This window comes from Oryx dammah, unplaced genomic scaffold, assembly GCF_014754425.2.
Source record: "Oryx dammah isolate SB20612 unplaced genomic scaffold, SCBI_Odam_1.1 HiC_scaffold_2, whole genome shotgun sequence".
Taxonomy (NCBI): domain Eukaryota; kingdom Metazoa; phylum Chordata; class Mammalia; order Artiodactyla; family Bovidae; genus Oryx; species Oryx dammah.
The window spans coordinates 159,086,590-159,114,341 of NW_024070186.1; the positions used below are offsets into that span (position 1 = coordinate 159,086,590).

Consider the following 27,752-nt stretch of genomic DNA (forward strand, 5'->3'; position numbering starts at 1 on the left):
ACTGTTTCACATTTCAGTGGTGCTAGGATGATCCACTCTGAGCACTCTAGCAAGTTGCTTCACTGCTCAGTGTTAGTTTTTATCACCAGAGTCCACATCCCAAATGACACAGCTGGTTTTGCAGCAGATAGCAGGGATAGGAGTTGAAGTTGGGTCTAGTTTTCGGGTCTCTTTACTGCCCCTGGGATAGTCTCCAAAGGCCAGGTTAGAGGCATCACCTACCAATGGATTTCTTTGTTAAGTTGGGATGGTCTAAATGGGTTGCTGCTGCTGCTGCTAAGTCGCTTCAGTCGTGTCCAACTCTGTGCGACCCCATAGACGGCAGCCCACCAGGCTCGCCCATCCCTGGGATTCTCCAGGCAAGAACACTGGAGTGGGTTGCCATTTCCTTCTCCAATGCATGAAAGTGGAAAGTGAAAGTGAAGTTGCTCAGTCGTGTCCGACTCTTAGCGACCCCATGGACTGCAGCCTACCAGGCTCCTCCATCCATGGGATTTTCCAGGCAACAGTACCGGAGTGGGTTGCCATTGCCTTCTCTGCTAAATGGATTAAGGGTACTTAAAATTTAATAAAAGATGTTAAGTTGACCAGAATTTATTGAAGGTGAGTGATTTTCTTTAACAAAGCAGTGTTGATCCCATAAATCACAAATACTTACAGGGGAAAGAGTAGATTTTAAATGGTGTATCTGATTCCTTCCACATTAGTGAATGACTGTAGATGCTTAATGGAGTCTATTTGTTAAAACCGAGGGAATCAGAGTGACTGGTTGGGCCTGTGCTAAAGTCATTCCCGTGATAAGACTGTCTTGATTATTTATGATCAGTGTTCTTTCCTGAAAGGCATGGGATAGCCCACAAGTGCTGTCTGGCATAACAGCTGAAGGAAATGCAAATGCATATGACCATAAACATTTAGGGTTCTCTGAAAGTGTAATTGATGAAATGTTAAAAATCCAAGGATAATATTTCTTAGAGTCCTCATGCTTTCACTGAATTAGGTTTTCCTGGTCATCTGACCTATCTATTCAAATCAGATGGCAGACCTGATAGTGAGTGAACAAATGGAATTCCTCTACATTTTCTCAGTAAGTCTAGTGCAGGGCTTTCAGTTCTAATCTGAAGCAGGGATCACTGTATATTAATACAACATAAATCAGACCTATGGTTGTATGGCAGAAACATTTTGGCCTCTTTTTTTTTTTTCAGTTCAGTTCAGTTCAGTCGCTCAGTCGTGTCCGACTCTTTGCGACCCCACGAGCTGCAGCACGCCAGGCCTCCCTGTCCATCACCAACTCCTGGAGTCCACCCAAACCCATGTCCATTGAGTCAGTGATGCCATCCAGTCATCTCATCCTCTGTCATCCCCCTCTCCTCCTGCCTTCAATCTTTCCCAGCATCAGGGTCTTTTCCAATGAGTCAGTTCTTTGCATCACATGGCCCAAGTATTGGAGCTTCAGCTTCAGCATCAATCCTTCCAGTGAATATTCAGGACTGGTCTCCTTTAGGATGGACTGGTTGGATCTCCTTGCAGTCCAAGGGACTCTCAAGAGTCTTCTCCAACACCACAGCTCCAATTCTTCAGTGCTCAGCTTTCTTTATAGTCCAACTCTCATACCCATACGTGACTACTAGAAAAACCACAGTTTTTGTATTAGTAAACTAATTTACTAGATTAGTTTTAATTTTTAAGAAGCCCAGTAAATAATGCCTTTCCCTCCTCCTTAATTTCTGAACCAATTGAGAAACAAAACAAAGATATCATTGTATTAATGCATTACCTCTTAAAATTTTTTTTTGGATATGCAGAGTCTTAGTTAAGGCATGTGGGACCTAGTTCCCTGACTGGGGATGGAACCCATGCCCCCTACATTGGGAACATGGAGTCTTAACCACTGGACCACCAGGGAAATCCCTATACATTGCATAAAATAATAATCATGATAATGTCTTTATGGTTTGTTTTTTTAAGAGATGGTAGAATACATAAAAGGATTTTTGAAGCGATAAAGTCAGAAGTCAATGGGGATAAATAGTTTCTGGAAGGAGAGTAAAGATGTTGATTAATTTTAGACTTTGCAGCAGAGTAGATCTGGTAATTGATTACTGAGCTCACCAGCAAAAGGCTAGAAACAGTGTAAAACTTTCAAACTTAATAGAAAATAGAATAATCAAAAGCTTGGTTAAGTCAAGAGGAAGTAGTGTGGGGAGAGGCATTGTGTCACATGGCCTCTTCTACTGCAAAGGAGACTGAGAAGTCAGAGAACAGTCAGGATCAGAGAGACACAGGGGCAGGGGAATTTGCCAAACTCCTTTCAGCAGCACCTCACTCTCAAGCATAATCATATGAATTGTGCGAACAAGTAACATCTGACTCCTGCCCGGTCCAAACTCCAGCAGTTTTTTTTTTTTTTAATAGAACTCAATGAGCTGATTCTCAGATTTACATGGGAATATAAACGACCAAGAAGAGCCAAGAACTCTTGAGGAAGAACACGAGAGAAAAACGTGCTTTCCCAGATTTTGTGATTTATCATAAAGCAATAGTAATTAAAATTATAGTTGACAAATAGACTAATAGAAGAGACAGACAAATGCACTGTTAGGTATCAGAGACAATGCTTCAGAGCAGTGGGGTTTAATAAACAATCCTGGAGCAACTGAAGAACATTATGGAAAAAATTGAACTTGGACTTTGAATTCACACTATAAACAGAAATCGTTTCCAATGTCAAAAAACTATAGTTTTTTGGATATGATAAAAGAGAGTATGTTCATGTTCTTAAAACAGGAAAGATTTCTTAAACAAGACACAAAAATAGTTGTCAGGAAAAGACTGATAAATAATGACTTGAAACCGAGGAACACCATGAGGAAAATGAAAGAAGCTACAGAGTGGGAAAAGATACTTGAAACACATTTAACCTGCAAAAGGCTTGTATTTAAAGGATATTTAAAGAACTCATGAAATCAATTAAAAATTGTACTTTGTAGTATAAAAAAGCAAACAGGCAAAAATAGGTGTTTCACAAAAAAAAGCATATTCAACTATGGAGAAGGAAATGGCAACCCACTCCAGTACTCTTGCCTGGAAAACCCCATGGGCAGAGGAGCCTGGTAGGCTGCAGTCCATGGGGTCACGAAGAGTCGGACATGACTGAGCAACTTCACTTTCACTTTTCACTTTCCTGCATTGGAGAAGGAAATGGCAACCCACTCCAGTGTTCTTGCCTGGAGAATCCCAGGGACGGGGGAGCCTGGTGGCTGCCGTCTATGGGGTCGCACAGAGTCGGACACGACTGAAGCGACTTAGCAGTAGCAAACATAAACAAGCTAGAAGGAAATAAAGTGATGTGTTCAAGGTGCTAAAGAAAACTCCTGTCAACCCAGAATTCTATATCCAGGAGAAAGTCAGGGATGACTTACAAATAAACAAAAGTGACAGAATTGATTGCTAGGAGACATTACAAGAAATGTTGAGTTCCTTGAGCAAAAACAATATATCAGACAGGAGCTTGGATCTACACAAAAAAATAAAGAACACTAAAAATGGAAAATAGAATAAATGTCTTTTGTGGAGTTTTTTTGGGTCTAAAAGAGAACTGACTGTCTAAAGCAAAAATGGGAGCAGTGTAAGTGCTAATAACTCGCGTGACAATAAAACGCATGACAACAGTAGCAAAGGGTGGGAGGGAAGCACTGGGAACTGGAAAACTGTTGTAAGTTCCTCACACTGCACATGAAGTATCTTCAAGTAATATTGAATATAGACTCTAAAGAGGACTTTACACCCTGGTGTGTTGTTAGTCACTTGGTTATGTCCGACTCTCTGCGACCCCATGGACTGTATTTAGCCTTCCAGGCTTCTCTGTCCGTAGAATTCTCCAGGCAAGAATCGTGGAGTGAGTAGCTATTCCCTTCTCCAGGGGAATCTTCCCAACTCAGGGATTGAACCTGGGTTTCCTGCATTGCAGGCGGATTCCTTACATCTGAGCCATCAGGGAAGTCCCTTTACACCCTAGAACAAAACTGAAAAACAAAATTTAGAGGTATAAATAATAATAGTGGAACTAAAATGGAATCATAAAAATTCCTATTAATGCAAGAAAAAGCAAAAAAAAAGAAATAAAAATTTGGACCAAATAGAAAAGAGCTGGCAAAGTGGTAGATTTTAATCCAGACAGTCAATAATCACAGTAAATATGAATGCCAAGTAAAAAGAGACTGTTTAGATTAAAATGCAAAACCCAACTAGATGCTGCCTACAAACAAAGATGGCGGTGAAGTTGTAATGGGGTTGTGTATATCTGGGGTTTGGGGGGTGATTGAGTTAGGTGGTAGCTGCACAAGGGTAATTCCTTTGTAATTGCTTGTTAAACTCCATTTTTTTGTACTTGAAATGTATATTCCTGATAAATAAATAAAGTGGCAATTAAATGTCTGCTGAGGTGGGGAAGGAGCCTCAATTCTTCCTTTCCTTGGGACACTGTGGACTTGCACTGAAGAAGGATGCACCTGCCCTTCATGAACTGAGTGCCCTGACTGTTTACGGCGGCTGAGGGTTGCAAGACCTGCCTGTAAGCCACCATGAGAGGCACAGCTCTTGACTGGCACAGAGGCAGACACAAGTCAGGGAATGTCATCTCAGGAAGGGCCTCTGAGGTCTCCTGATACTGGTCCTCACAGCGTGGCCTGGGTACCAGCAGCATCAGAGCCCTGGGAGAACCTGTTGGAAACACAGACTCCAAGACCCACCCAGACATACAATCAGAGCCACATCTCCAGGTGACTAGTGAGCACCATTCTAGCCCGTCCATCTGCTCACCAGTCCTTGATTTATCTGCTATGGTGGTGTTAGTTACCACCTCCTCAGTCCTGCTGTATGGCAGCAGGTGCAGGTATCTTGGATGCTTTACATGAGAAGCACAGTCAAGTTGCATTCAGATGAGACCGTTGGCATCACGAAGGATACCTGCCTTTATTCACACCCAGGAATCGGTCCCAGGCCCTTTCTCAGCACCTTCCTTTCTTCATGGAGCATATGTGTACTGAGCACCTGCTGCATGTGAGGCCCTGGGTCAGAGACTGGAGAAACTGAGGTAATCTGACAGTCCTTGGCCCCAAGCTGGGGTGGCAGTAGGTGAGCAGATTTCCACTGCAGAGTAGAGCCTGAAGTGCTCACAGCTTGCACAGGGGACCCAGATGCACATGGGTTAGGCAGGTAATCCCAGGAGAGGATGTGTGCTTGCTGGGGAAGGAGATACCTGTGCTGACCTACAAAGTAAGAATTAACCCAAGTGGAGCAGGTCAGGAGGAGTAGGAAGGGACCATTTTGGCAATAAGAAAAATGTTGTATTGGGAATTCCCTGGTGGCCTAGTGGATAGGACTGTACATTTTCTCTGCTGAGCCCTAGTTCAATCCCTAGTTAGGCGACTAAGATCCTGCAAGCTGTGTGGTGTGGCCAAAAGAAAAAAAAAAAAGTTTTATCTCAAAAGAAACTAACAGTTAGCTTTTCCTTGTTTTTGTCTCTTAATACTCCTTGCCTTGTTTTTGTCTCTTAATACTCCAGAGATGAATAGTCCAGTCTTCTCATTGGCCTGGTCTCTACTGTTTGATTGAAAAACTCTGGTAACTTTTCTCTGTCTCTGCTGTGGTGACTGTTCTCCCTTTTGACAGGCACAGGCGTCCAGTGGAGGAACATGGGCCATATAGGAGGAGAGTTTAACTTCACTCAGGTGCTGCTGCTGCTGCTGCTGGACTCTCTCATATATGGCTTGGTGGCCTGGTATGTGGAGGCCATCTTCCCAGGAGAGTATGGTACACCCAAGCCCTGGTACTTCTTTCTCACGGTGAGTACTGATGCTGCTGTTTTATAGATTGACACCAGGATTTTTATAGCTTGTCATCAATGTTCCTATCCCTCTTGGTGATATTGGTTGCACCTTCAAACTCTGAGAAATCTAAGTGGGGTTCTCCAGTCTGGATTCACCCCAAACCTGTCAACTTATGGTTGCCAAAGGAGCATGATTAATGAGTCTCAGTCTCTCTGACTCTTGCCCCACTGCTAATTCCCTGTGCAGAGGCCCCTTAAGAGTGTGGTGGCTGTCTCATGGGCCCCCTTGAGTGGCAGGCCCTACATTCCCCCACAGAATACCACCCCAAAGAGCTAGAGCCCTCAGGACTCTCTTTTCTCTTGGACTGGTGGCAAGGCCCTGGCGCTCTTTGAAACCTCTGTGACCCAAGGGCACAGCTTTTGTTGATGACCCCATGAAGTTCTCAGAATCTCTTCTCTTCTACAATGACTGCATTTTTCTTACAAAGTTGAACTCATTATGCCTGATTTTTTCCTCTTGCAGATTCAGTCTGATCCCATCTGAATTGCACAGGTCCTCACTTCAGGCCTTGGCAAAGGCCGCCATGCTTGCCCTTCTTGGTCTGTGGAAAAGTGGGTGGATTGTTAGCACCAGTGTTTCTCCAGGCCTTTGCCCACGGGGAGGCTGCTGGCCGTCCCAACAGCTTCCCCCTTGCACCAGGAGTGTGCAAGTGAGGCATCTTCTGTAGCTCCATCCCCCGGACCATGGGTTGTAGGTTGAAATGCAGTTTATTAGTAGTGAGTCTGTGAGCAAATTCTTGACTCCTTCAGGCATCATCAAGTATTCGATACCAGGAAATCTGGCAGGCAAGGCTGAGGATGGGGGTGGGAGGAGGGAAGTGTGAGAATTTAATTTACCAAAATATTTTTCTTCCAGAACAAGAAGCCAGTTCACCTAAACATATTAATGAGTTTACTTCCTCTCTAGCCTTCCTACTGGTCGGGAGAACCTACATCCCTTAGGAATCCTGTGCTAGACTTAGAGGATCCTCAGCAAGCTCTGGGAAACAAGTTTATTCAGGATGAGCCTACCGATTTGATAAAAGGAATTGAAATCCAGCATCTATACAAGGTATCAGCTCTCAGATCTTCTGAGAACTTGAGAAATAGTGTATAGAGGTTTCTGTTTCATTCTGACGGTTACAAGGTACATTTTGTGATAGATTTCTTTCTTTCTTTCTTTTTTACATCTCAAGCAAGCAGAACTTTATTAAACAGGTGACACATGTCTCAGCAGTGAGGGCAGGCTGACCCCAAAGGAGTGGCCTCGTGATAGATTTTTAATTCCCTCTGTCACGTTATCCCCCAAATTAGAAGTATAACGTAAAATGTCCTGTTTCCTGTCATAAAGTTAAATGACTAGATGGAGGGTCTAGATGATCTCTCTTGAAAAAGTCTTACAAATGCCAGGCATCTCTTATTGGGGACACCCTAGAACTCAAGTCATTTGATGGCCAGCTTTGATCCACCAGTGTTATTATGCAACCAAATCAAGTGGTAAACCAGATGTCACTGTTGGCTTCCAGCTATGGAAGGGTTCATCCTCTCTCCAGTGTCTGCTGAGTCCTGTGTTGACCAAAGGCTCCCCTGACAGGATGCCTGGGGGGTAAGCTCTATACGTGCTGTGTCCTCCAGAGGAGTCTTCCATTCCTCAGACATGATGGGCCTATGGAGAGGTGGTGCCCTCCGTGTGGCTGATACACGGTCAGAGTCAAGGCACTAGCTCAGAACTTTGTGTCACCTTTCCTGACCTATGCGATCAAGTGGATCACGTCCTAGTCCAGAGGATCCATAGCACAGGGGATCATCCCAGCTCCTCCACACCCTGTGGGAGCAGCTGGGAATGCTCCATCTTCACCGGGTTTACTGTGGCTTCAGTAGGCAGGGATTTCTCTCTCTCTCTCTCTTTTTTGTTTTTCATAACAGGCAGCCTGCAGGCACATGGTTCTGCCATGACGTCGGCTACTCAGTAAAGCCGTCCCAGAACCCTTTGCTCTTTCTACTCACTGACTTTCGTTTATTTTCCCTGGACCAGTGGAAGCATGTAGCTCCCTGCTGTGTGCTTGTCATTCCTTGGTTACAAGACGGCTGCTGAAGCTCATCTACAGGGAAAGATAAGAGCAAAGGGCTTTCTTTTGGGAAAGATTTTTTCCTTACTCCCTCCCTCCCTTTTTTTCTGCCCTTCAGTAAGTAAGCAAGTAAGTGAAGTTGCTCAGTCGTGTCCGACTCTTTGCGACCCCATGGACTATAGCCTACCAGGCTTCTCCGTCCATGGGATTCTCCAGGCAAGAATACTGGAGTGGGTTACCATTTCCTTCTCCAGGGGATCTTCCCGACCCAGGGATTGAACCTGGGTCTTCCCGCATTGGAGGCAGACGTTTTAACCTCTGAGCCACCAGGGAAGATACTTCAGTAGATCACCCCTTCTTCTTGCCTAGAATTCTGCCAAGTGTCCACCTTGACTTCAGAAAGGAGAGTGAAAAGTCAGGGAAGAGGCCTGTCACACTTGATTCATAATAATCACACCAAATGGTGTTGGGGGCAAGGAAGTGTGCCAGCTTCCTTTCCTCAGCACCCTGCTCCCAAACACAGTAGATAAACTGTGGGGAGGAGTTGACACCCAAGTCTCACCCAGCTATAGTGTCTGCACTCCAGACTCCACATCCAGCTCTGATGCAGTTTGACAGGGCAGAAACTATCTAAGGCATAGACTGAAATGTGATGTTAACTCTGCAAATGGCATTGTGGGTGATTTCATTTTCTTCTTTATGCTCTTATAAATGGATTACTTGTATAAGAAAAAAATAAATGGTGTTTAAAGTACTGAAAACCTCTGATTTAGAAAACAGGCCAGTCTGTCTGGAGTTCTCTCCCTAGGACAACTCCGCCCACAGAAGAGGCAGGGTGCCCTTTCTCAGGGGCTTGGCCAGGCAATGAGGAGCAAGGTAGGCTCGAGGAGCAAGGTAGGCTCGAGAAGCAGGGAGATGATCTCATTCCAGCTCCGGGCCCTTCGTCCTCGAACTCTGGCCTCTGTGGTCCTGCTGCTCTCCCACCGGGTTCCCGAGGCCAGGGAAACCCCCCGCACCTTGCTGGTCCTCAGTAGCTCCAGGCAGCTAAACTGTGAAAGAAGGGGTTCCCTTTGTGAATTTCCACTTGGAGTTCCACTGTTGAACTTTCAGGGGAAGTTGGTGTGGGTGCTCGGCCTGTCATAGGTTCTTCAGAAACGCCACAGCGTGTATTTTACGCTATCAGTCACACTTGGCTTTTCAACAGGTGTTCTACAAGGGAAGGGATGAACATGTGGCGGTTAAAGACCTGACCGTGAATCTATACCAGGGCCAGATCACGGTTCTGCTAGGCCACAATGGAGCAGGCAAGACCACCACGTGCAGCATTCTCACAGGTGCGTGTGGGCCAGCTCGCTCGAGGAGGCACTGGAGAGATCCTTGATCCAGATCCAGATTGTCTGGCTCCATTTCCCGCCATCGGATTTCCCTGACATTTTTGTTTGTTGTTTTTTTTTTACCATCTAGTGATTCACATTACCCTGTGTCAGGAGGAGGGAATATCTGACTTTTTCAGTCAGTCTGAGGTACTTAGTTTCAAACACTTCCAGGAAACTGTGAACACTGCTGGGCATGTTTCCTTCCAAGCAGAACCTTCCAGTACAGTGAGGCACCACTGATCCCTCAACCAAACATTTCATCCAAACAAATCATACTTTTGATTGCCAGGGGCACTTTTAGAGTGATACCTGGTGAATTATGCTGAAGTTGTCTGTTTCAGAATAACTTTTATGCCTAAATAATTCTTCCCATCAACTAAAATAATATCTGTGATATTTGAAAACTCATTCATTCAAGAAAAATGTATTTATTGAAGGGTTAACCCATGTAAGGCTCTATACAAAACCAGCAAGATACATTTCCAAATCTCAAGGAGCTCTGAAAGCTGACCAGTTCCTCTACTGGTTTTGGACACAGAACACCAGACATCTGGAGAGCTGTGAGCTCCTCAGACTCCAGCTGCCACAACCCTCCTCACAGATTGCTGACATCCTTCCACTGAAAACATTGAAGAGCAGCGATATTGTGAGGCTTGTTTGTAGGTGCCTTTGGTATTGGGACACACACACATATATATTCTTTTTTCAGATTCTTTTCCATTATAGGTCATTACAGGATATTAATGAATATAGTTCCCTGTGCTAAAATATAGTTTATCTGTCTATAGTAATGTATATATGTTAATCCCAAACTTCTAATTTATCCAGCCCCCTTTCCGCTTTGGTATCCATAAGTTTGTTTTCTATGTCTGTGAGTCTGTTTCTGTTCTGTAAATAAGTTTATTTGTATTCATTTTTTTAGATTCCATATATAAGTGATGTCATGATATTTGTCTTGCATTGTCTGCCTTCCTTCACTTAGTATGATGTCTTTAGGTCCATCCATGTTGCTACAAATGGCATTATTTCATTCTTTTTTTATGTCTGAGTAAAGCCTTCTTTATCCATTCTTTTGTTGATGGACATTTAGGTTGCTCCCATGTCTTGACTATTGTGAACCGTGCTGCTATGAACATGGGGTGCATGTATCTTTTTGAATTAGAGTTTTTGTCTTTTCCAGGTATATGCCCAGGAGTGAGATTGTTGGATCATATGGTAATCCTGTTTTTAGTTTTTAGGAGCCTTCAGACTGTTTCTCATAGTGGCTGCACTAATTTACATTCTCACCAACAGTGTAGAAGGGTTCCCTTTTCTCCATACCCTCACCAGCATTTACTATTTGTAAATTTTTTGAAGTTAAGATGGCCATTTTGACTTGTGTAAGGTAATACTTTGTTGTGGTTTTGCTTTGTATTTCTCTAATAATTAGCGATATTGAGTGTCTTCTCATATGCCTGTTAGCCATCTATATGTCTTCTTTGGAGAAATGTTTATTTAGATTTTCTGCCTATTTCTTGACTGAATTTTTTAATATTAATCAGTGTAAGTTACCTGTATATTTTAGAAATATTAATCCCTTGTCGATACATCATTTGCAAATATTTTCTTCCATTCTGTAGGTTGTCTTTTTGTTTTGTTTGTGGTTTTCTTTGCTGTGCAAAAGCTTTTGGATCCCATTTGTCTATTTTTGTTTATGTTTTTCTTACCTAAGAAGAAGACAAATCCAAAAAAGTTATGATTTATGTCAAAGAATTTTCTGTTTCTTTTAGGAGTTTGAGAGTAGCCAGTCTTACATTTAGTTCTATTTTGAGTTTATTTTTGTATATGGTGTGAGAAAATGTTCCAATTTTATTCTTTTACATGTAAATGTCCCAGTTACCTCACCACCACTTATTGAAGAGACTTTCTTTTCTACATTGTATATTCTTGCCTCCTTTGCCATAGATTAATTGACCATAAGTGCATGGATTTGTTTCTGGCTTTCTATCCTGTTCCACTGATGTATCTGTTTTCATGCCAGTACCATACTGCTTTGATTATTGTAGTTTTGTAGTATAGTGTGAAGTCAAGAAGCATGATTCCTCCTATTCCATTCTTCTTTATCAAGATTATTTTGGTGATCCAGGTTCTTTTGTGTTTTCATACAAATTAAAACCATCTTTTTGTTCCAGTTCTGTGAAAAAAAATGCCATTGGTAATTTGATATGGATTGCATTGAATCTGTAGGTAGCCTTGGTAGTTTGATTATTTTAACAATAATAATTCTTCCAATCCAAAAGCACAGTAAACCTTTACATCTGTTGGTGTTGTCTTCAATTTCTTTCATCAGTATCTTACAGTTTTCCAGATTCAGATTTTTTATTATCTCCTTCAGTTCAGTTCAGTCGCTCAGTCATGTCTGACTCTTTGCGACCCCGTGAATCGCAGCATGCCAGGCCTCCCTGTCCATCACCAACTCCCAGAGTTCACTCAAACTCATCTCCATTGAGTCGGTGATGCCATCCAGCCATCTCATCCTTTGTCGTCCCCTTCTCCTCCTGCCCCCAATCTCTCCCAGCATCAGAGTCTTTTCCAGTGAGTCAGCTCTTCGCATGAGGTGGCCAAAGTACTGGAGCTTCAGCTTCAGCATCATTCCTTCCAAAGAACACCTAGGACTGATCTCCTCTACAATGGACTGGCTGGATCTCCTTGCAGTCCAAGGAACTCTCAAGAGTCTTCAACACCACAGTCCCAAAGCGTCAATTCTTTGGTGTTCAGCTTTCTTCATAGTCCAACTCACATCCTTACATGACCACTGGAAAAACCATAGCCTTGACTAGACAGACCTTTGTTGGCAAAGTAATGTCTCTGCTTTTGAATATGCTGTCTAGGTTGGTCATAACTTTCCTTCCAAGGAGTAAGCATCTTTTAATTTCATGGCTGCAACCACCATCTACAGTGATTTTGGAGCCCCCCAAAATAAAGTCTGACACTGTTTCCACTGTTTCCCCATCTATTTCCCGTGAAGTGATGGGACCAGATGCCATGATCTTCATTTTCTGAATATTGAGCTTTAAGCCAACTTTTTCACTCTCCTCTTTCACTTTCATCAAGAGGCTTTTTAGTTCCTCTTCACTTTCTGCCATAAGGGTGGTATCATCTACATATCTGAGGTTATTGATATTTCTCCTGGCAATCTTGATTCCAGCTTGTGCTTCTTCCAGCCCAGCATCTCTCATGATGTACCCTGCATATAAGTTAAATAAGCAGGGTGACAATATACAGCCTTGACATACTCCTTTTCCTATTTGGAACCAGTCTGTTGTTCCATGTCCAGTTCTAACTGTTGCTTCCTGACCTGCATATAGGTTTCTCAAGAGGCAGGTCAGGTGGTCTGGTATTCCCATCTCTTTCAGAATTTTCCACAGTTTATTGTGATCCACACAGTCAAAGGCTTTGGCATAGTCAATAAAGCAGAAATAGATGTTTTTCTGGAACTCTCTGGCTTTTTCAATGATCCAGCAGATGTTGGCAGTTTGATCTCTAGTTCCTCTGCCTTTTCTAAAACCAGCTTGAACATCTGGAAGTTCACGGTTCACGTATTGCTGAAGCCTGGCTTGGAGAATTTTGAGCATTACTTTACTAGCGTGTGAGATGAATGCAATTGTGCGGTAGTTAGAGCATTCTCTGGCATTGCCTTTCTTTGGGATTGGAATGAAAACTGACCTTTTCCAGTCCTGTGGCCACTGCTGAGTTTTCCAAATTTGCTGGCATATTGAGTGTAGCACTTTCACAGCATCATCTTTCAGGATTTGAAACAGCTCAATTGGAATTCCATCACCTCCACTAGCTTTGTTCATAGTGATGCTTTCTAAGGCCCACTTGACTTCACATTCCAGGATGTCTGGCTCTAGGTGAGTGATCACACTGTTGTGATTATCTTGGTTTTGAAGATCTTTTTTTGTACAGTTCTTCTGTTTATTCTTGCCACCTCTTCTTAATATCTTCTGCTTCTGTTAGGTCCATACCATTTCTGTCCTTTATCGAGGCCATCTTTGCATGAAATGTTCCCTTGGTATCTCTAATCTTCTTCTTTTTTTTTTTTTTTCCGTGTAGTATACTAGAATACATAAGCTGTCACGTATACTAAGTATCTCTAATCTTCTTGAAGAGATCTCTAGTCTTTCCCATTCTGTTGTTTTCCTCTATTTCTTTGCATCTGTTTCTACTACCCCTAAATGTCCTGTACACGGTCATGGAACATAGACTCCTTGAATGCTGCTGACTGTGACATGAAACATAGGATAGTATGTGTAAGAGCAGCAGACAAAGCAGGGGGCATCAGTAAGCCTTTGCACTGTTGTGGCTCTGAATGACAATGACTTTAGGATGTTATGTCTTCCACTTGCTTCTAGGACTTATTACTCCTTCAAGTGGACAGGCATTTATCAATGGATATGAAATTTCTCAAGACATGCTTCAAATCCGGAAGAGCATGGGCTGGTGCCCCCAGCATGATATCTTGTATGATAACTTGACTGTAGCGGAACATCTTTATTTCTATGCTCAGGTGAGTCAGTGGGTGATAGACTTGGTTTCCTCTGTATTTTTAAGGATGGTAAGATAACTTGCAACTTTCTGACTCAACCTCAGAGGGACTTGAAGCCCCGTATGGACACTATTCCCTAAACATTCAGGAAGAGGAAGGCGTGTGGAATTTAAGATCTTTGAATTAAAGAGTTTCTAGAAAGTATTGTTTTAGTCTAATTGTTTACTTTATTGATGAAATTCACATATCATAAAATTCACCATTTTGCTTATTTTGTAATATAAAATTCAATAGTTTTAAGAACTACATTCCCAGCATTCTCTAACTACAGAACATTTTCATCTCCCTGAAAAGAAACCTGGATCCATCAATGGTCACTCCCCATTCTTCCTTCCCTCCAGCCCCTGGAAATCACTAATCTGCTTTCTGTCACTGTAGATTTGACTATTCTAAGTAGTTCATATGAGTGGAATCACACAAAATGTGACCGTCTGTGTCTGGTTTCTTTCATTTAATGTGTTCAAGAATTATCCATATTTCAGCATGTATCAATATTTCAGTCCTTTCAATGGCTGAATAATGTTCCATTGTATGGAATTGTATGCCATATCTTGGTTATCCATTCATCAGTTGATGGACTCCTGGGTTGTACCTTTTGGCCATGTGAATAATACCATGAATAGTAGTGTTCAGGTTTTTGTTTAAACACCTAGTTTCAGTTCTTTGGAGTATATACCTAGTAGTGAAATTCATGAGTCATAAGATCTACCTCTGCGTTTAACTTTTTAAAAAACTTTCTGAGGTACTTCCATTCTAGGTGCCATAAATTGGTATCTCATGGTGGGTTTGATTTGCATTTCCCCAATGACTATAATGATATTAAGCATCCTTTCATTTGCTTATTGGCCATTTATTTATTTATTTGGAGAAGTGTCTACTAAAGTCCTTTGCCCATTTTTCAATTGGGTTGCTTATCTCTTTGTAGTTTAGCTTTGAGAATTTTTAATGTATTCTAGATGGTAGATCCTTATCAAGTATATGATTTGCAAAAAACTTTCTCCCATTTCTGTGCATTTTCTTTTTCCTTTGTTGATAATGTTCTTTGATGCACAAAAGTTTTGAATTCTGGTGAAATTCAGTGTATCTGTATTTTCTTTAGTTGTTATGCTCTTGATGTCATATTTTAAAAAGCATTGCCTGGGATTTACACCTGTTTCCTTCTGAGAGTTTCATACATTAGTTCTTACATTTAGGTCTTTGATACATTTTGAGCTAATTTTTAGATGGTGTAAGATAGAGGTCAGATTCATTCTTTTGCATGTGAGTATTCAGTTGTCCAGCACCATTTGTTGAAAAGACCATTATTTCCCCATTGAATAGTCTTGGCACCTTTGTCAGAAATCAGTTGACCGTAGATATATGGGATTATTCCTGGACTCTCAACTCTATTTCATTGGTCTATGCATCTATCCTTATGCCAGTACCACAATTTCTTAACTACTATAGCTTTGTAGTAAGTTTTAAACATTTATTTATTTATTTGGCTGTGTCAGGTCTTAGTTGAGGCATTTGGGATCTAGTTCTCTGATTAAACCTGGGCCCCCTGCACTGGGACCATGGGAGTTTTTGCCACTAGACCACCAGGGAAGTCCCTGTAGTAAGTTTTGAAATCAAAGAATGTGAGTCCTTTTTTTGTTTTCAAGATTGTTTTGCCTGTTCCAGGTCCCTTTCATTTCCATGTAAATTCTAGGGTCAGCTTGCCCCTTGGACTCTTGATTCTTCTAATATGCTGCATCACTGCACTGCAGTTCAGCACTAAGGATGGAGCCAGTGCACGCTCCACACGCTACAGGCACAGTGCCCCACAGACTGTGGCCACGTCAGAAAACAGCCTCGAGTCTGGGCTCCCAGCAAAGCACTGCCCACAACCTGGCTACAAAGTCAGGGGCTCCCACTGACTCCTCAGCTTCACTAATTCACTAGGACTCACAGAACTCAGGATTATAGCATATATTATATGTATATATTATAAAGGATACATAAATCAGGACCAGCCAAAAGAAGAGACATGCAGGGTGATGTCTGGGAGGGTCCCAAATGAAAAGCTTCCATGTCTTAAGAATGTGTCACCCTCTTGGTGCATCACTATATAGAGAGTAGCTCACCTAAGCTTCACCTAAGTGTCTAGTTTTTATTGGAGTTTCATTACATAGGTTCATGAGTGAATCATGAACCTCGTGACTAAACTTAATCTGCACTCTCTCCCTCCTAGCAGATCGAGAGATCAGATTGATAACCTGGCTCAAAGTCCCAACTCTCAAATCACATGGTTGATCTTTCTGATATGACGAGCCAGGATCTTGATCACTTCAGTAGCAGGTGTGACCTGAGGGTACTACCAGGAATAACAAAAACATAATCACTCCAAGGATTTAGAGGCTCCTCCCAGTAACTGGGGACAGACACCAGGCAGATTCTCTATTATTTAATACTTACAATCATTCTCTACATATTGAACCTTTCTTGCATTCCTGGGATAAATCCCACTTGGTCATGGTGTATAACCCTTTTAATATGCTGTAGTGGCTGGGCTGGAAGAAGCACAAGCTGGAATCAAGATTGCCGGGAGAAATATCAATAACCTCAGATATGTAGATGATACCACCCTTATGGCAGAAAGTGAAGAGGAACTAAAAAGCCTCTTGATGAAAGTGAAAGAGGAGAGAGAAAAAGTTGACTTAAAGCTCAACATTCAGAAAACTAAGATCATGGCATCTGGTCCCATCACTTCACGGGAAATAGATGGGGAAACAGTGGAAACAGTGTCAGACTTTATTTTGGGGGGCTCCAAAATCACTGCAGATGGTGGTTGCAGCCATGAAATTAAAAGATGCTTACTCCTTGGAAGGAAAGTTATGACCAACCTAGACAGCATATTCAAAAGCAGAGACATTACTTTGCCAACAAAGGTCTGTCTAGTCAAGGCTATGGTTTTTCCAGTGGTCATGTATGGACATGAGAGTTGGACTGTGAAGAAGGCTGAGCACCGAAGAATTGATGCTTTTGAACTGTGGTGTTGGAGAAGACTCTTGAGAGTCCCTTGGACTGCAAGGGGATCCAACCAATCCATTCTAAAGGAGATCAGTCCTGGGTGTTCTTTGGAAGGAATGATGCTAAAGCTGAAACTCCAATACTTTGGCCACCTCATGCGAAGAGTTGACTCACTGGAAAAGACTGATGCTGGGAGGGATTGGGGGCAGGAGGAGAAGGGGACTACAGAGGATGAGATGGCTGGATGGCATTACCGACTCGATGGACATGAGTTTGAGTGAACTCCAGGAGTTGGTGATGGACAGGGAGGCCTGGCGTGCTGCGATTCATGGGGTCACAAAGAGTAAGACATGACTGAGCGACTGAAGTGAACTGAACTGAACTGAACTTAGTATTAATAAGTCATTTGTTTAGATGGTTCAAGATCCAAAAGCCAGGTCTTCCCTGGCAGTCAAGTGGTTAAGACTCTGCCCTTTCACTACCAAGGGCCCAGGTTCAATCCCTGGTCAGGGAACTAAGATCCCACACGCCTCACAGCTTGTGGAAAAAAAAGATGCAAAAGCCTTGTATCCCTTTCTCTGAAGGTAGTAAGTTTACTGTGTATCTTTCTCATGTATAGTTTATGTATATATGATCCCCCCCTTATTTGTGGGGGATTTGCTCCAAGACCACCAGTGGATGCCTGAAATCTCAGATAGTACCAAAGTCTATATGTCCTCTGTTTTTTTCCTATACATGCAATGTATGACAAAGTTTAATTTATAAATTAAGCACAGCAAGACATTAAAAACAATAAAATAGAACAATTATAACAATATACTGTAATAAAGGAGCTTCCCTCATGGCTCAGATGGTAGAGAATCTGCCTGCAATGCAGGAGACTCGGGTTCAATCCCTATGTCAAGAAGATTCCCTGGAGAAGCAGATGGCCACCAACTGCAGTATTCTTGCCTGGAGGATTCCATGGACAGAGGAGCCTGATGGGCTGTAATAAAAGTTATGTGAATGTGATCTCTCTCTCTCAAAATATTTTATTGTACTGTACTTAAAGGTGGCACTAGTGGTAAAGAACCCATCTGCCAGTGCAGGAGATACGAGAGACATGGGTTTGATCCCTAGGTCAGGAAAAACCCCTGGAGGAGGACATGGCAACCCACTCCAGTATTCTTGCCTGGAGAATCCCATGGACAGAGGAGCCTGGCAGCTACAGTCTGTGTAGTTGCAAAGTCAGACACGACTGAAGTGACTTAGCATGCATGCACTGTTCTTGTGATTTGAGATGGTAAGATGCCCATGTGATGAGATGAAGTGAGGTGAAGGATTTCAGGCATTGTGACACAGCTTTAGGCTGTTGACCTTCTGATGATTCATCAAAAGGAGGATCCAGGCTCCAGGCGATCCTGGATCATCAGGTCATGGAAGTGTGGATGGTTGGATGTCAAAACCAGATGATGTCGATGGGTAGGGTTCCTGAGCAGGACAGAGCAGCATGGCACACGATTTCAGAGTTCAAGACACTCAGAAGGGTGTGCACAATTTAAAACTTACAAGTTTATTTCTGTTAATTTTTTATTTAATGTTTTCAGACCATGGTTCACTGTGGGTAATGGGTAACTAAAACTGTGGAAAGAAAAATCTCAGATAAGGGCGATAAGGAGTTACTGCTCTACAAGCAAAACGCTTGTTGCACACTCCCTGGCCCCATTGGAAGCCCAGGCCGGGTCTCCATCCCTGCCGTTTCAGCTGAAAGGCTTGCCGCGTCAGAAGTGCCCTGAGGAGGTCAAACGCATGCTGCACGTGCTCGGGCTGGAGGAGAAGCGGGACTCCTGGAGCAGGTTTCTGAGCGGCGGGATGCGGCGCAAGCTCTCCATCGGCATCGCCCTCATCGCGGGCTCCAAGGTAGGCCCCGGGGGCCTGCGGCATGACCTGCAGCCCAGGCCCGGGGCTCTGCCGTCCTCACGGGGCCGCCCCTCCGCCCTCCAGGTGCTGATGCTGGACGAGCCCACCTCAGGCGTGGACGCCATCTCCAGGAGGGCCATCTGGGACCTTCTGCAGCAGCACAAAAGCGACCGCACCATCCTGCTGACCACCCACTTCATGGACGAGGCCGACCTGCTGGGGGATCGCATCGCCATCATGGCCAAGGGGGAGCTGCAGTGCTGCGGGTCGTCGCTGTTCCTCAAGGAGAAATACGGTGGGCGGGGCCGGGGGGCAGCCGGAAGTCCATTCCACACAGGGTCCGCGTGGCTGGCCCAGGAGCGGGAGAAAGTGTCCACCGGTCACGTTCCCCGAGGGCCCCTGAGGTCAGGTGAGGAGCGGCCTTCTCTAGCCGGCCTGTCTGCTCCCTGTGGGTGGAGACCCAAGGCCCAGGCGGAGGGGCTGTGAGAATGACGAGGAGGAGAGTGGAAAGAATCTCTGAGACTTGGAGTCAGAAGGCCTGTGCCTGAGCTCCATGCTGGTAGTTTACTCCTTCTTCATCCTTGTTACCAAGTTAGTTCATCGTTTTGTAGCCTTAGTTTCAGTTCAGTTCAGTCGCTCAATTGTGTCCGACTCTTTGCGACCCCATGGACTGCAGAATGTCAGGCTTCTCTGTCCATCACTATCTCCCGGAGCTTATTCAAACTCATGTCCATCGAGTCAGTGATGCCATCCAACCATCTCACCCTCTGTCATCCCCTTCTCCTGCCTTCAATCTTTCCTAGCATCAGGGTCTTTTCAAATGAGTCAGCTCTTCGCATCAAGTGGCCGAAGTATTGGAGCTTTAGTTTCAGCATCAGTCCTTCCAACAAATATTCAGGACTGGTTTCCCTTAGGATGGACTAGTTGGATCTCCTTGCAGTCCAAGGGGTTCTCAAGAGTCTTCTCCAACACCACAGTTCAAAAGCAGCAATTCTTCAGCTGTCAGATTTCTTTGTAGTCCAACTCTCACATCCATACATGACTACTGGAAAACTATAGTTTTGACTAGACAGAGCTTTGTTGGCAAAGTAATGTCTCTGCTTTTAATATGCTGTGTAAGTTGGTCATAGCTTTTCTTCCAAGGAGCAAGTGTCTTTTAATTTCATGGCTGCAGTCACCATCTGCAGTGATTTTGGAACCCAAGAAAATAAAGTCTCTCACTGTTTGCATTGTTTCCCCATCTGTTTGCCATGAAGTGATGGGACCAGATGCCACGAGCTTAGTTTTCTGAATGTTGAGTTTTAAGCCAGCTTTTTCACTCTCCTCTTTCACTTTCATCAAGAGGCTCTTTAGGTCCTCTTCACTTTCTACTATAAGGGTGTCATCATCTACATATCTGAGGTTATTGATATTTCTTCTGGCAATTGTGATTCCAGCTTGTGCTACACCCAGGCCAGCATTTCGCATGATGTACCCTGCATATAAGTTAAGTAAACAGAGTGACAATATACAGCCTTGACGTACCCCTTTCCCAATTTGGAACCAGTCTCCTGTTCCATGTCCAGTTCTAACTGTTGCTTCTTGACCTGCATCCAGATTTTTCAGGGGGCAGGTCAGGTGGTCTGGTATTCCTACCTCTTGAAGAATTTTCCACAGTTTATAGAGATCCACACAGTCAAAGACTTTGGCATAATCAATAAAGCAGAAGTAGATGTTTTTCTGGAACTCTCTTGTTTTTTCAATGATCCAATGGATATTGGCAATTTGATCTCTGGTTCCTCTGCCTTTTCTAAAACCAGCTTGAACATCTGGAAGTTCATACTTCACGTACTGTTGAAGCCTCTCTTGAATAGTTTTGAGCATTACTTTGCTAGCGTGTGAGATAAGTGCAATTGTGCAGTAGTTTGAGCATTCTTTGGCATTGCCTTTCTTTGGGATTGGAATGAAAACTGACCTTTTCCAGTCCTGTGGCCACTGCTGAGTTTTCCAAATTTGCTGGCATATTGAGTGTAGCACTTTCACAGCATCATCTTTCAGGATTTGAAATAGCTCAGCTGGAATTCCATTACCTCCACTAGCTTTATTCCTTGTTATACTTCCTAAGACTCACTTGACTTCACATTCCAGGGTATCTGGCTCTGGGTGAGTAATCACACCATCGTGGTTATCTGGATCGTGAAGATCTTTTTTGTACAGTTCTTCTGTGTATTCTTGACACCTCTTGTCAATATCTTCTGCTTTTGTTAGGTCCATACCGTTTCTTTCCTTTATTGTGTCCATCTTTGGATGAAATATTCCATTGATATCTCTAATTTTCTTGAAGAGATCTCTAGTCTTTCCCATTCTATTATTTTCCTTTATCAAAATGAAGATTAAGAGACCTTGTTCCTCAAAGAGGGAGCTAATGCCTGCATAGGGCGAGTTGTTCTCTCCACAGTGGGGTGCACTCCTGCTGGACATCCTGCCACCGACATCCCCCTATTTTCCTGGCCCCTAGCCTTCTGGGTTTCCCTCTAGTGTCTCTGACTGCTCCTCTGCATCACTTCTACTTCTAGGCTTGGAAGTGCCCAGGTTGCATCACTATTTTTTCCCCTGCTCACTGACTTAGTGGTCTCATTCAGTGTCCTGACTTATATGTATCTGTGCTGAAAAATGTCTCTGCAGGACCTCTCAGCTGAACTCCAGATTTGTGTATCTAACTGCTTACTGTCCACACCCCTAGAGAGTGAACATATCTGTTGGACTGTCCATGGCTGATGCACAGCTGAACTCTAGCTCTTGACCAACACACCAGTTCATGCAAAGTAAAGGCAGCTCCATCCTTTTAGCAGCTTGGCCAGAATCTCAGGGCTCCCTGATCCTCTGCATCTCATAGCCCATATCTGACCCATCTGCCTATCCCCGTGGCCTTGCCTTCCTCACACCCTGGCCCAGCCTACTGTCTCCCTACCTGGATCATTGAAGTTGCTTCCAGCCCACAGCTGGCCTCTGGCCCACTTGTCAGAATGAGTGTGCCGCTCTGCTGCTCAGTCCACTGATGACTTCCCATTCCACTTTCTGAAAGGAGAAGGCAGGGTCCTGGGAGTTGCTCAAATGCCTTGCTTAGCCTGGTCCCACTTCCCCAGCCATTTCTCCTGATATTCTTCTGCTTCCGCCTCAGGGCCCCCTTTCTGATCCAGGACATGGGCCTCCTCCTGCATCCCAGACCACGTATCATCACGCCTCCTCCTCTTCCTCAGGTCTTCAGTCCTTTCAGAGATGTCACATTCTCAGTGAGGCCTTCCCCACCTTCAAAGTCATGATCCCCAATACTCTGTATCCCCTTCCTGTTCACCTTTCACCTTAGCACTTGTCACTAATACGGCCTTGATTTACTTATTTACCTTATCATAGGTCTCATGTTCCTGTAATGAAAGCTGCTTGAGTGAGAATAGGGATTTTTGACTGTTTGATCTGCTTCTATATACTCAGTATCTAGAAAAGTACCTGTCAGGTCATAAGAGCTCAGTGACTGTTTGTTGAGTGACTACAGTGCCAGCAATGTAGTAACAAGTGTTACTAGTAGCTTCTGAAAAAATATTTAGAATAACATAGCATATGTATTCTCAAAACATAATTTAATTATGAAAGAGATACTTTTGTTCTTAACCTTAATGTTCAAGGTCTCTCTCTGCTCAATTTTCACTTCCCCACATTAGTTAGCCCTTAAGCAGAGTGTTGCCGTTAATGCAGCCCTCATTTATTTTGCCTAGTATTGCTAAATGCTGTTATCACCTCCCAACTATGGAGTCAAAGGAGAGACTCAAGAATAGTGTTATAGACTTTCCAAGGCAATTCACCACAGCTCTCCAGCTTGTCTAACCTATGGAGCTGTCATGTTCTAGGCTATAGAACACTTAAGTGTAACTAAAAAGAGAAAAACCATTTCATGATCTTTTAAATGTTTCAGGTGCAGGATATTATATAACTCTGGTAAGAAAACCACATTGTGACACAGAGAAGATTTCTCTTCTGGTTTACCAGCACATACCAAATGCAGCTTTCCAGTCTAGCATTGGAGAAGAACTGACATTTATACTTCCTAAAGAGAGCACGCACAGGTATGGACCTGAGAGGGCTGGAGTAATTGCTTGCATGTGCTCAGTGTTCAGTCATCTCTCCCACCCCTGTCCTCACCAAGGACTCTCAATTCTGTAATGGTTTGGATTTCTAGGCCTTTGATAGTTCCTAGAAAGAAATCGGAGAAGGCAATGGCACCCCACTGCAGTACTCTTGCCTGGAGAATCCCAGGGATGGAGGAGCCTCGTGGGCTGCAGTCCATGGGGTCGCTAAGAGTTGGGCATGACTGAGCGATGTCACTTTCACTTTTCACTTTCATGCATTGAAGGAAATGGCAACCCACTCCAGTGTTCTTGCCTGGAGAATCCCCGGGACAGAGGAGCCTAGTGGGCTGCCGTCTATGGGGTCGCACAGAGTCGGAGGCGACTGAAGTGACTTAGCAGCAGCAGCAGCAGAAAGACACCACACTCCAGCCAGGGTGCACTTGAAAATATAGGACTCTGTTGTTGTTTTTTAGTCATTAAGTCACGTCTGACTCCTTTGCAGCCCATGTACTGTAGCCCGCCAGGCTCCTCTGTCCATGGGATTTCCCAGGGAAGAATACTGGAGTGGGTTGCCATTTCCTTCTGCAGGGGATCTTCCTGACCCAGGGATCGAACCTGCGTCTCCTTCATTGGCAGGAGGGTTCTTTACCATCTGAGCCACCAAGGAAGCCTTTTGATCATGTTCCCTCCCTCCTTAAAAACCCCTGATGGCTCCCAGCTGCTTTCAGATTAAAATAAAATTCTTTATGATGGCGTCAAAGGGGCCCTTGACTGTGTGAACTCTAATTACAGGCACCCAAGTAACTGGGCTCAGATGAAAACTGTACTTGATTTTCCTTTATATTACAGTTGACCCTTGAACGACACAGGTTTGAACTGTGTGAGTCTGCGTATACCCGGATTTTTCAATAAATAGGTTACTATGGTACTACACTACCCCTCCTTTGGTTAAATCTGTGGATGCAGAACATTTGGATTTGGAGGGCTAACTATAAAGTTATAAGTGGATTTTCCATGTGGGGTGGGAGCCAAGGTCAGCCTCGTAATTATTTCAGACCTCAGACTTGTTCCCAACATGTTCCTCTCTCCCTCTCCTCAGTCCTCATGTTTCTTTCGGATAGGAATCTTAGTTATACTTCATTGAGAAAGTACTCTATTGATCCCTTTTAACAGACCTACAAGCTTGCTTTTTTCAACACCAGCTCAAGTTCTCAGCCACTTGGTCTTAGGAATTTGCTGGTTTGATTATTTCCTTTTTCATCTACATCATCGACTTCTCTTCTTTGGCTCATGTCCATGAACATATTAGTGTGCTCTGGAGATACACTGTCTTGAGCCTGCCTCTCTTTCCAGCCACCACTCCATGTCCTGTAACCCTGTGCAGCTGAAGCTCTCTAAAACTAGATTAATCATGTTGCCTGCTTTATCTCATTGCCCACGCATTACTCAGTCTACTTCACAGTGACTTTCACACCCTTCCATGCAAGCTGGAAAAATGCCTATTCAGGTTTTCTGCCCGTTTTAAAATTAGATTGTTTGTCTTTTTGATATTGAGTTCAGTGAGCCATTTATATGTTTTTGGATATTAACCCCTTATCAGTCACATACTATTTGCAAATATTTTCTCCCATTTCAGTAGCTAATCTTTTTTTTTTTTTTTGTCAATAGTTTCCTTTGCTGTGCAAAAGCTTTTAAGTTTAATTAAGTCCCATTTGTTTTTGCTTTTGTTTTCTTTGCCTTAGGATATAGATCCAAAAAAATATTGTTATGGTTTATGTGAAACTGTGTTCTGCCTTTGTTTTCTTCTAGGGGTTTTATGATTTCTGGTCTTACATTTAGGTCTTAGTCCATTTTGAGTTTATTTTTGTATATGGTGTGAGACAGTGTTCTAATTTCATTCTTTTTATGTAGCTGTCCAGTTTACTTCTCAGCACAGCTTAACAAAGAGACTGTGTTTCCCCATTGTCTGTTCTTGTTTCCTTTGTTGTAAACTGATTGGCTGTAGCTGCGTGATCTTATTCTGGGGTCTCTGTTCTGTTCCGTTGATCCACTTGTCTGTTTTTGTGCCAATACCATACTGTTTTGATTACTGTTGCTTTATGTAATACTTCCAGCTCTAGTCTTTTTTTTCTCAAGATGGCTTTGGCTATTCAGGCCCTCTTATGTTTCCATACAAATTTTAGAATTATTTGTTCTAGTTCTGTCAAAAATGTCATTGGTATCTTGATAGAGATTAGATTGAATCTGTAGATTGCCTTGGATTGTATGGTCATTTTAACAATAATAGTTCTTCCAGTCTAAGAACAAGTGTATCTTTTTACCTCTTTGTGTTGTCTTCAATTTCTTTCATCAGTGCCTTATAGTTTTCTAAGTACTGGTCTTTTATCTCCTCAGGTATGTTTGTCCCTGGCTATAATGTTCTTTATGTGACGGTAAATGAAATTGTTTCCTTCATTCTCCTTTCTGATTATTTTTTGTAAGTATACAGAGTTCTGTGTACAGAACAGAACAATATAGAACAATAGAGTTCTGTATATTAACTTTGTGTGTGTGAAGTCGCTCAGTCATGTCCGACTCTTTGTGACCCCATGGACTGTAGCCTACCAGGCTCCTCCCTCCATGGAATTCTCCAGGCAAGAGTACTAGAGTGGGTTGCCATTTCCTTCTCCAGGGGATCTTCCCAACCCAGGGATCAAACCCTGGTCTCCCGCATTCCAGGCAGATGCTTTAACCTCTGAGCCACCTGTATCCTTTAAATTTTACAAATTCATCGATGAGTTCTAGTAGATTTTTAATGGCATCTTGAGGATTTTCTACGTATAGTATCATGTCACCTGAAAATGGAGACAGCTTTACTTCTTCCTTTCCAATATAGATTTCTTCTATTTCTTTTCTTGTCCAATTGCTGTGGCCAGGACTTCCAAAACTATGTTGAATGAAAGTGGTGAAAGTGAGCATCTTTGTCTTGTCCTTGATCTTAGAGGAAACACTTGCAGTTTTTCACATCAAGTGTGATGTTAGCTGTGGGCTTATATGTGGCCTTTATTATGTTGAGGAACGTTCCTTCTATTCTGTGGAGAGTTTTTGTCATAAATGGATATTGAATTTTGCCCAGAAATTTTTCCTTCATCTGTTGAGGCAATCATATAGGTTTTATTCTCTAGTTTGTTAATGTGGTGTATCACATTGATTGATTTGCAGATACTGAACCAAACCTTGCATCCCTGAAATAAATCCCACTTGATCATGGTATGTGAACCTTTTAATATGTTGTTGAATGCAGTTTGTCAATATTTTGTTCAGAATTTTCGCATCTATGCTCATCAGTGATATTGGCATGTAATTTTCTTTTTGTGTGTGACATCTTTGTCTGGTTTTGGTATCAGGGCCTTATAGAATGAGCTTGGAAGCATTATGTCCTCTGCAATTTTTTGAAATAGCTTGAGAAGGATTTTTCTTCTGTAAATGTTTGGTAGAATTCACCTGTGAAGCCAGCTGGTCCTGGACTTTTGTTTGTTGGGAGTTTTTAAAAATTATTTCTGATTCAGTTTCATTACTGATAGTTGATCTGTTCATATTTTCTATTTCTTCCTGGCTCAGTCTTGAATTTCTGTGAATTTGCCCATTTCTTCTTTATTGTCCATGTTATTGGTGTATGACTGTCCATATACAGTTCTTATATTCCTTTGTGTTTCTGTGGTATCCATTGTAGCTTCCCCTTTTTCATTTCTGATTTTATTGACTTGGGCCCACTCTATTTTTCTTAATGAGTCTAGCTAAAGGTTCATCAGTTTATTTATCTTTTCAAAGAAACTCCTCTTAGTTTCATTGCTTTTTTTCTATTGTTTTTGGTCTTTATTAATTTCCGCTCTAATATTTATGATTTATTTCCTTCTACTAACTTTGGGTTTTTTCTTCTTGTTGTCCCTCTAGGTTAAGTTTACGTCATTTATTTTAAAGTTTTCTTGTTTCCTGAGGTTGACTTGTATCAATAAACTTCTGTCTTAGACCTTCTTTCTTTTGCCACACCATGTAGATTTTGTATTATCGTGGTTTCATTTTCATTTGAAGGTATTTTTAAATTTCTTCTTTAATTTCTTCAGTGACTCATCAGTTATTTAGTAGCATGTTGTTTAGCCTCCATGTGTTTGTGGTTTTGCAGGTTTTTTTTTTTTCATGTAGTTGATTTCTAGTCTTATAGTGTTTTAGTCAGAAAAGATGCTTGATACAATTTCAGAGATGAATTAATATTTACTTTGCACCTGCAGTGTGCTAGGTGTATATTTGATTTATCCTTACAGAAAGTTTTGAAGTAAATGGTATTATTTATGCTCATTGTTCAAGTTCAGAGTCATGAAGCTCAAGAGGGACAGAACTGAGATTTGAACAAATATCTTCTTAACTCCATAGTCCATGCTTTTTCCTTTGTAGAAAGCCAGGGGTAATAAGGAGGGATTCAGCTTCCACCTTTGATGAATGAAACTGCTCTTCTCTTCCAGGTTTGAAGCTCTGTTTACTGACTTGGAGCTGAGGCAGGAAGAGCTGGGCATTGCCAGCTTTGGGGTCTCTGTCACCACTATGGAAGAAATCTTCATTCGGTAAGTGAATACAAAACCATAGATTCCAGGAATCTTAGGATTGGAAGGGTACTTAAACATTGCCCAGTGTTTGAATCCTTTCTGTAACATCCTCACTGAATAGTCTTCCAGCCTCTGACTAGTGCTTCCAATAATAGGGATATTCATTAGTGTAGAAAATACTGAATATAATATCATCCAACAAACATAATTTTAACATAAATTCCTAGGAATGAAAGGCAAAAAGTGGCATCATATCAGTTGGGATGCTTTTGAC

The 27,752-nt window shown here is 42.7% G+C and overlaps 1 protein-coding gene across 1 annotated transcript in view; it reads left to right on the forward strand.

The window, feature by feature from the left end:
- The window catches only part of LOC120882335 (ATP-binding cassette sub-family A member 17-like), a 76,951-nt gene that overhangs the window by 11,445 nt on the left and 37,754 nt on the right, over positions 1-27,752 (forward strand). Inside the window, exons 8-15 of the mRNA XM_040266314.1 lie at positions 5,677-5,849; positions 6,801-6,944; positions 9,146-9,275; positions 13,712-13,866; positions 18,640-18,795; positions 18,880-19,090; positions 22,745-22,895; positions 27,398-27,496. Of these exons, the coding sequence (XP_040122248.1) occupies positions 5,677-5,849; positions 6,801-6,944; positions 9,146-9,275; positions 13,712-13,866; positions 18,640-18,795; positions 18,880-19,090; positions 22,745-22,895; positions 27,398-27,496 (1,219 nt within the window). The remainder of the gene's footprint in view (positions 1-5,676; positions 5,850-6,800; positions 6,945-9,145; positions 9,276-13,711; positions 13,867-18,639; positions 18,796-18,879; positions 19,091-22,744; positions 22,896-27,397; positions 27,497-27,752) is intronic.